General features: G+C 41.5%; 1 protein-coding gene across 1 annotated transcript; it reads left to right on the forward strand.

The window, feature by feature from the left end:
• Positions 1–1,741: 1,741 nt before the first annotated feature.
• bspry (B-box and SPRY domain containing) lies at positions 1,742–8,388 on the forward strand. The gene is made up of 6 exons (XM_075455535.1): positions 1,742–2,197; positions 2,764–2,862; positions 5,211–5,441; positions 5,593–5,618; positions 5,715–5,839; positions 7,421–8,388. Exons 1-6 carry the CDS (start codon positions 1,841–1,843, stop codon positions 7,954–7,956), a joined length of 1,374 nt encoding a protein of 457 aa, XP_075311650.1. The 5' UTR covers positions 1,742–1,840; the 3' UTR covers positions 7,957–8,388.
• Positions 8,389–9,972: the final 1,584 nt, after the last annotated feature.

Raw genomic sequence — 9,972 nt, forward strand, 5'->3', positions numbered from 1 at the left:
AGATTCTATTTAGAAAGCCTCTAAATATACTGTCATTAATCCTTTATTATGTTGGTGTCATGTGAAAACTTTGGTTTTGATTGCAGAAAATGATGTTTCAGATTTTGCAGAGCACTTATAGTTTAAATTCAGTCTTAGATTCAAATATTCAATGTTTCACAACCAGTCTTATTGAACATGATCAAGAATCACCACTGACTTTAAGTGCAAATGCACCTAAGGGTTGAATGTCAATTTACATTTCTCTAACGGAAGGAATCGCCTCATCAATCACCTCATTCACCTCTCTCTTAAACCACAAACTTAACTAACGTTGAACCCTTGCTCCTTTTCCTGATGTAAACACCTCTTTGTCTTGTGTTGGCTTGTTTCGGCCATCACACAGCAGCTTTTTCATGCTGGCATAACAACGGTAGCCCTGTGCCTCTGCTGTTCCCGTTTCAGAGTGAGATGCGTTGAAGCCCACCTTGTCCAAGCTGGTGCTGCTCTGTCAATCACTCCTATCCGGTTACTCACAGACACGGAGGAGTGGGAGGTGTGTTCTTCCTTCTGCTGGTTTTGTATTTCTTGAGATTTGATCTGTTTCCTCACAACCTGTAGGTTGACAAAAAGTATTTAATTTCAGAGCAGTTCAAAGCGGCCAAAGGGTATCTAATATGGATTTTAATCATAGTGTTGTTTTAGAAGTCAAACCATTATTTCTGTGGTGCCACATTCAGCAACACTTGCAGACTGTACAGTTTTCTCGTATATGGCTGTTTAGACCCTATTTCATAATGTTGCTGTGGAATAAGGGCTTTTCCAAACACTGGGTGTTGCTCAGTATTTCCAAACAGGGTTGTTTCTGAGGAGTGGCAGCTTGAATGAACAACGATGTGACAAATTAATTCAGGTCCACACAACACAGAGATCTAAAGTCACTCAAGCAAACGAACATAGCACAAGGCAGTGAGACACGAGTTCAAATTAGTGTTGATTTAAAACACAGACACCTTTTACAATGGGAATTAGAACTGAAAACGATTGTGTACTGTTCTACAGCTGTATAGCTTACATGATCATGTCATGTTATCGTCTTATGATGTAATGAAATGGCTTCAAATTGTCATTATAAACTAAGAACAAAGGAGCATTCTGAAAATGAATTTGATTGCGTTTGATGATGAAAGCATTGCTGACTTATACGCCGATTTGGTCTAAAGAGAAAAAATATTCTCCCTAATGCTGTGAATAAGTTTTAAACCGAACAACCCTCCACAATGAAATCAGCTGAATAACACGTGCATTTGTAACATGAAGACTTGTGCGGTTATTACGGGGGGGGGGGGGGGGGGGGGTGGATGGATGGATGGATGGATGAATTTGACCAAAAAGTAGTTATTGCTAATGGAGTTTCTGGTTCAAATCGTTTCCTAAAGCAGCTATTCGACATTATAAGTGATCAGATCAAGGCAACAAACTTTGGGGCCTCTGAACCTAACGGAAAACTTGACACCTCAATAATAATACGTCACATTAAAGACCTGAGGTTCTCACTGGCTAAAATCAGGTCAAACAGGTAGAGGGAGTGTGAAAAAGACAATAAGAAAGTCATCGTGATAACTTGAAACACCTGCTTGTGATCGATTCCACCGTGTTCTGAAACTTAACAAGCGGTTGTCAGCTGACGCGCACACATGGAACTCCTGAGAACCAGTGGGGCAGAAAGCTTTCATTTCAGCTCTCTCTTGTGTCTGTGTCACTTCCGTGTTCCGCGCGCTCACCTGTTACACCTGTGTTACAGCGTTCTACTGCAGGCGCGACTCCAGCTCTGCCGGTGCACCTGTTGCGTTACTGTGCCATGACCGAGGAGTTCACAAAGTGTGACCTAATATGCTCGTCTTCGCCAGAGGATTCCATGAACAGGAGGAATATAGACTGTGAGCAGCCAATTTTCTCCGTGTTGTCCGGAGGCATGAAGGCGCAGCTGTCGGGGGACAGCGCGGTGTCGCCGAGCACCATCTCACCGACAGCCGCCATCTCCGACACCGAGTCCGGGTTCTTTTCTGTGGAGAGTGAGCTCTGTGTGGAGCACGAGTCCGAGCTGGACTTGTTCTGTGGCACCGAGCAGAAACTCATCTGTTCCCACTGCGCCACCGTGGGTTCCTGCCACGGACACACTGTGACCCCTCTGGCCAACAGAGTTACCGCAGTCAGGGTGAGTTATAGCCTCTTTCTTTCTTTTTCTTTTTTTAACTTAGTGTTTGCGTCGTTAGATTTATGTTAATAAGGCTGTGACATTACGTTATATTTTGGTGAACTTTGGTTCACGTGGCTTCCAGCTGAATAAAAGCAGCCAACTGATGTAGAAATAACTCGGGGAAAGTTGTCTTCACTTAATTGTGTCTTCCAACCTCTGGATTTGCTCCACACTCCACAAACAATCCTAAAATGATTGTTTTACATCATCTGGTTACTAAAAAAAAACTTATTTCCCCTTTGAATTCAACAAAAGGAAAATATGGATTCTTAAAATCATCAGTAACTGCATGTCACTGATACCAGTTTTTAATGATAATGTATAGAAACTGTGTACATGCCAGGTTAATATTTTATGTGCTCTATATCTCTCTTGGGTGTGCCACAATTTGCACTTGGCTTTCTTTGCTGATTCGTCTGCATATTCCAGAGGACAGGATTTTCTTGTTGTCTTTGGATGCTCAGCTGTCTCGATGTGCTTATCCAATAACCACAGAATGTGTGTGTGTGCGCTTTTCCCACCAGAACCAGCTGGTGGATGTGTGTGAGAAAATGCAGCTGCAGGCGCTGAGGATTGAGAGGTTCGTCGATCAAACACTAACAGCCAAAGAGCAAAATGTCCAGGTAAGCAGCTCCAGCCTCTGAACACACAGAGCCTGTTTCACAAGTACCGGCTAGCTGACTCACCTTTTCTCAGCTGTTTCATCAGTTTCGGCACCCGTTGGGCACGAACTCCTCTCAAAAGTTTCTTTGCTTTCGGGCATCAACTCATTTTCGATCAACCCACATAACTAGACAGTTTCTGCTGATCAAGGTGGCCAACGTGCAACGATTTCAGGCGCAGAAATTCAACCAGATCTGCATATTTGAGAAAACAGGACAAATGAATAATTGTCCATTTTGCTTGATGTTTAAGTAATAATTAATTACTTAATGACTCTTGGTGGATAGTTGGAGCATGGTTAAAGGAAGAAATGTGAAATTAAATCAGGATCATTTTCATTAAAAGTGGAAGTAGGACACTGGCCCTGGTGAATGTAACCTGTGGACCTCCATGTGCTTTCCCCACTGACATAAATCACTGGATCTAAAATTTGATGATTTGGTCATTTTTAAAGGAATTTTTATAGCAATATTGTCAAAGATGCATGATTATTAGGGATACTTGATCCCTCAAGGGTAATTAAAGGTGCTTTTTGACCAACAGAACAAGGAGATTCGAGGAGCTGAAAGATTATTTCTATAACTATCAAGAACCTTCTTTGCCAGTTTGGTCTAATCTTGTACATCTCTTGCTCATGCAGCTTTAAAAAAATGTTGCTAAAAAGATGCCAATAGCAGCAAAAAATGCTGCTAAAGATGCTGCCAGTAAACTCCCCCTTTGTCGTGCTGTTGCCTCACTTCAAGTAGTGCCATCAGTGATTTAACTGCAGGTACAACAACTCCATCAAGAGTCACTCCCATTTGATCTGCAGATAGAATCTGTCTTTTTCTTCCAGTCTTGATGCCTCAACTCCCTGATTTTTTTTTTTTAGAGAGCACTGCAAGATAATGGCAATGCAGATGGCAACTTTACATATAAAACACATCTCATTACACGGGCTGGGATGGGTTCCAGCCTCCACTGCAACTCTGAATTGGATGGATGAAAACTGGATGGATCGATATTTTCATTTCATGTAAAGCAAATTTGCTGGACATAGAAAGACAAAGTACAAGAAAAGAAGCAACATATAATATATAATATATATATAATATAATATATAATAATAATATTATATATATATAATCCAAAAATTTATTCAAAAGTAGCGTATAGCCTTTAGCATTTAGTTTTATTTTAAATGTGCTGCCATATGAATGAAAGTGCCATAACATTTGTTGTGCAAACACACTTTTAAAATCAGCATTTCTATGTAGTTTTTATGGAGAAGCCTCGCTCCACTGTCTGTTTCCTTGAATGACTTGCTGCTATCAGTTGTGTGTTTTGCTTTTAAGTGATATTTTAGACTGGAACTACTACGGTGATAAGACAATTCAACTTGGCAGTGTTTACAGATGACTTTGGTTCTGTCGACTCCGCCGTCTGGAAGAACTTTAAAATGAAAATGGCCGAGTAAAAGTTCCGTACCCTTCTCCATGTTTGGTGGATCCGCCGATTACTTTCTTTTCCGGTTCCGCAGCAGACAGCAACAGACTTTTACAATGATAAAATAAATAATAAATCTGCGTTAATGCGCAACAAAATATTTATCAGCATTAAATAATTAACGAGTTGACGCGATAATAACGAGTTAACTCGCCCAGCCCTAATATTGATACATAGTCACTGACTAATGAAAGCATGTAAATGTAGAGATGGATAGACTCACATTAGACTCAATGCAACAGTGCCAACAACCAGCAGGAGCATCACTGAGATACCGCACACAATATCAATAGTATAGGCCAAAATCTTAGAAAACTGAATGTCTCATGGTGTGCTGTTTATCTTGCCATATCTACTACTCCTAATCCGAGGACATCACATTGGATTCAGGGAGTTTTGCGTGGCAATTTTGATGATTTAGGTGTTTTTTAGAAAAATGAACAACCATCTCAGGTTGCTGCCCTTGTTTTTGTTTCAGTTAAATACTTGCAGGTACTTTACTGATGGCTTACAAAAAGACCTTTCAAACCTAAACAGTAAAGAAATATTGATGACACACGCATTTGAGAAAGTAAAATGTAAAATGTGGAAGAGCTGAGTAAAATAAAACTATGATAAAATACAATAAAACAAGCTAACGCAAATGCAAGTCCATTCAAATCAACGGGATACACTTTTCATTGTAAAGCATCTCTAATCACAAACCTTCGATAGTAAAACTGATTTTTACATTACAGAAGATATGGGTTTAAGAACTGAGAGGTTTAAATGAGCAAGAGCGGATCTCAAAACCTCAACCTCCTTGTCCTGTGTCTCCATGCAGGCAGCGGCGTGCAGGGCGAGGGAGCAAGTGCTGGCTCAGGTCAGCGCCGCACGGGAAGCCCTGGAGGAGGAGGAGCAGCGTATCCTCGAGCAGGTGCAGAGGGAGGAGGAGCGGGTGGAGCAGTGCCTCCTCACCCAGAGAGCCCACTGGAGCCAGGCTTTGACCAGTTTGTCGCAAACACGCTCCCATTTGGTGCACACGCTGACGCACACTCCGGACGCACAGCTGGTGGTGAGAGACAGGAAAGGGGGAGGCTTTGGAAAGAAGGGGGCTGACTCGTGGGAAGATTCTAGATATAGAGGAACTTGTTCTCATATAACTATAGCCTGATAACAGTCATAAATTATTGCAGTAACCACCTGCTTTCTGTCTCATCTTTCAGAACAGTGTCGAGGAGATAGCTGAAAGGTACTTTCTTCTTTAAGGAATTTAGCTTTTCTTGGGAAATACGACAGAAGTAGACAGATCTCTCACTCCTCTGTTTGTTTGTGTTGGTTGTGTCAGGGTGGAGGTAGCAGAGGGAGTCGGGGAGCCCTGTGACACAGACAAGCTCAACCTGAACCCAGCCTGTGGCGACAGCAAGCTGCTGAGAGGCCTGTGGGCCACCGCCCTGCTGCTCGGGCCAAAAGGTTTGTAGATTTTCATTCATCCTGGAGCTTCAGGGGAAGTTGACAGATTCCCCGGGAGCACAAGAGATTATCAGATACACCGGCGAAGGGAAAGAGCATAAAGTCTTGAAATGTGCTGCTAACTTGAATTAGTTGGCAAACATTTTTCAGAGAGCGTTACACAGAGAAAAGCGAGTTGTTGGAAGAAGCATTCGGATTCTTTACCTAAATAAAAGTACAAAGAGTAAAAGAAATGGCTCTCTTTCCTACTTTGGATGTGGGCTGTTCTGAACACTAAGGGACACATTAAGTGGGGTCTCAGGGGTTCCTTGTCAAATGTATCTATAATCTATATATATTCTGGTGAATATTAATGCACAATTTGAGTCTACTCTGAATCAGTTTGTGGTAAAAAATGCCATTACAAGATACTGAGTGATGATTCAAAATTGAATGGAATATTGTGCAGCTATGCTGTACCCCCAAAGGGGCCAATAGATCGTTTCTGAGGGTCCCCACATATGGAGAGAAAATAGTGATAATATAAATAACACATTTCAGACCAGGGAAGGGATGTTACATGTTATCACCTGTAACATTTGTAGAAGAATAAATTTATGAGCTGTTTTTGTGAGTATTAAAGTGTGCGCGCACAAGCCTCTGGTCGTCCGGAGAACTGAAAGGCTGTCTGGGAGCACACAGGAGGTGATACATACATTAAGAACAGCAGACGAGGCTCGTTATTGTCTTGATATGAGTACCGAATGTATCTGTGTGAATGGAGCGAGTGGAAAGCACTCACGCAGCTGCGGCAGTCTTTCAGTTCTGAGGTTTCACATATCAGGACATAATAGAAAATCCTTACCAGGTCTTGGAATGAGGTCAATACAACCTTAGCTGAATATCAACACATGACACATTACACCGTGTCATTAATTTTTCCAATAAAAACTCGAGATTGTCTTGTTTTTTCACTTGTGAATAATCTTTCTTACTATAGAGTGATGGATTGAAATGGCCTTAAAAGCCCTCTGAGATTGACGGGAAGCAACACTTGCTTCTCTAAGATCATTGCTGATGTTTATCCATCTTGGTGTAGTGTTAACAGTGCTGAGTGTTCCAGACCAACAAACTGCCAAAACTTCTGCTTTCACACTTGTTGATTAAATGCATTTAATTAGCAGCAGCTGGCGACTACTTACGTGATTCTTCTTCTTCCTTTTCTTTCGGCCTCTCCCTTTATCAGGGGTCGCCGCAGCGAGTCGATCTCACATGATTGATTTGGCACATGTTTTTTACGCCGAATGCCCTTCCTGACGCAACCCTTACTATTTACGTGATTAATTCCTATAGAAACAGTAAGATTGTGCTTGTTTTGCACACACTGCTGCTACATTTAGTCTTAGAGCTTTCCTGAATAAATAATCTCGTTTTATGTTACCCGATTTACCTAAATAAGACCTGGCAAGGACCAGATTAACTGTCATGTAAACCTCGCTGTAAAACTGTAGAACAAGAGTGTACTTTCTTTTTCACTGACCTAGCTGTAAACCCCAAGAGGTAAAACATGATACTAATGCACCAGTTTCATTCTTCCCACAGTTTATGGATCATTTCATCTGAAGTTTGACGAGCGCACTGTGAGCCCTCTCCTCTCCCTGTCTGATGACCTCTGCACTCTGACCTTCCAACACAAAAAGCTCCGCCAGTCTCCACCCTACGACCCAGCACGCTTTGACTCCTGGCCCAACGCCCTGGGTTCGCTGTCTATGTCCTCCGGCACCCACAGCTGGGTGGTGGACGTGGGCCAGAGCGGTGCCTTTAAGGTCGGGGTCTGCTATGCCACTCTGGAGCGCAAAGGCTCCGGGAACGAGGCCCGACTGGGCCACAACAGTCAGTCCTGGGTGCTGTCCCACTACGACGGGGACTACTCTTACTGCCACGCAGGGAAGAAGGTGCCCCTGCAGGTAGCGAGGAGACCCCAGAAGATCGGCCTGCTGCTGGACTGGCCGAGTCAGACGCTGCTGTTTTACGAGCCAGACTCCAGCGCTGTGCTGCACCATGTCACACAACACTTCAGTGCCCCGCTGCTGCCGGCGTGTGCCGTGACTGACCGCAGCATCACCATATTGCACTGACAAAAACATGAAGCCAGCGTATGTGAAGAAACAACAGGGAGAGGCTTCTCTGTCTCATGTCAAAATATGACGAGAACGTAAGGAGGACCTTTTCTATTTATCTTCTATTTATTCAATTTTCTGATTGATTTTTTTTTTTTACCGTTTTAAATGATTTACTAGGTTCTAATCTCTTCATATGTTGATTGTATTATACAGTTGTGCCAGAATGTAACTATTTTGACTGATAAAGATTCTTTTTTTATATATATATTATCATGAAGATTGTTTTTATTTGTAATATGGCCGTAGAGTGCAGTCACTATTGAGTACTGATCTGTGTAATGACGCTGTCTGATTCAAGTTTTAAATGTCACGTGGAAAAGAAAGTCACTCCAAAATACTTTGTGATCATTTTGTATTATGATTTTTTTTATATATAAGCTGAATAAACTCGTTATTACAAACTGACTTTTTTTCTTATGGCTATTGTGGCTTTTTCTGACTTTTGTCTGGTAAAATATTTTCTGCGAGCTGACAAGTTGTGAGTTTGCTCATAGTAAACTGTGGGCCTGCACACGCATGTTAGACTGCTCTGATAACAAAATAATGATCCAAAAATCATGGAGAGATACACAGTAAAGAAGCATATGTGAAGTAAGAAGATGAAACCAAACTAAATAAACACCTAAGAGCTTACGAGCCAACAAGAGTGCAGTGGGAACCTAATCGTGGGGCCGAGATCATCCAACAACTGTAAACTTTTAAGACACGACTAAGTGAATTCGAAAATTTGTGGCTATCATTCATACTTCTAAGTACATCCGACAGAGACAGAGAGGGTTGCATGGTTTTAAAGAAGAGGTGGATGTTACAGCTGTCGTTTCTCAGACGGCTGCACAGAAAACCACTCGGGGGCAGCAATGTCAAATTTAAGCAACATTGTGAGCAACAGACATGAAACACATTGCTTGTAAAGTGCCTCATCATTTAGAGGTGATAATATCATTATGTGACCACACACTGTTTGATCTATTAGAAGAAAGTGCAACGAAACCTTTAACAGAGCATGTGTTTAATTGTTTGTTCAAAGTTGTACAGCTGGATTTGAGAGTCCTCCTCACACATAGTTTGAGACAAATGGAATGAAACAAGCCTGGATACGCTCCCTTTTCATTTTAGGCTTGAAACATAACCTATAACTATAGATAAAAGAAATAAACCGATACTGAGAAGCACAGAGTGACCTGTAAGTTATTTTTTGATAACAGATCAAGGACATGTGAGCAGAAAGAGGCAGACAAACAACATAAAGAGAGGGAAGGGGGGGGGGGCTAGATTATGACTTCACTCTTTGGCCATCAGTGAAATTTCTAATCCAAAATAATTTTCAGATTTAAGTACACTGCCTCCTTGCTTTATTAGTACCTTCATTAGTCATGCTGTCTTAGCATACGAGCTTTTGAAGACAAGTATTCTCATGGTAAAGATAAGTAACATTTCAAATTTCTGATCTCTGTACGCTTCATTAAATCACAGATCAAGTCTTGTATCCCAGTTTTTAGCAATCGGTGGAAATAAACATTTTTTTTAAACAAAAGTTTGGGTTTTTTCTCCTCACTCCACCCTTTTTTTTCCTCAATTCAAGCTACAGGTTGAAGACAAAGGTTCAGGTGAGTTGGCATGGCAAAGCATATTGCTTTTCGCCTCTAGAGAGCGCCACATATTTGTGTTTGGCTAAATGGATGGATCGATGTTGAGTCAGTACTTATGTGTGGAACTTAACCGTGAGCCGTGGAGAACATAAATGTTTCTCAAAATATTCAGTGCGTAGCAACAAAATTGTTTCAAAATGAAAGTTACCGTCAGTTCAGAGGCCCATCATCACATATTCATAAAAAAAAAAAAAAAAAGAAAAGAAAAAAAGATTGACATGTATCCATGATTGCAATGCAGTGAAAAATGAGGCAAAAGTTCTGGTAATATGATACCAGATATCACACATTTCAAAGTATGTTCCGATGTTGAGAAATGTTA

This window comes from Odontesthes bonariensis, chromosome 22, assembly GCF_027942865.1.
Source record: "Odontesthes bonariensis isolate fOdoBon6 chromosome 22, fOdoBon6.hap1, whole genome shotgun sequence".
Taxonomy (NCBI): Eukaryota; Metazoa; Chordata; class Actinopteri; order Atheriniformes; family Atherinopsidae; genus Odontesthes; species Odontesthes bonariensis.

Excerpts from the sequence above, each read along its gene's own strand:
- bspry (XM_075455535.1), top strand. The coding sequence starts at position 1,841 with ATGACCGAGGAGTTCACAAAGTGTGACCTAATATGCTCGTCTTCGCCA. Across the intron at positions 2,198-2,763 it reads ACAGAGTTACCGCAGTCAGG|AACCAGCTGGTGGATGTGTG; the intron begins GTGAGTTATAGC and ends TTTTCCCACCAG. Across the intron at positions 5,840-7,420 it reads CCTGCTGCTCGGGCCAAAAG|TTTATGGATCATTTCATCTG; the intron begins GTTTGTAGATTT and ends TTCTTCCCACAG.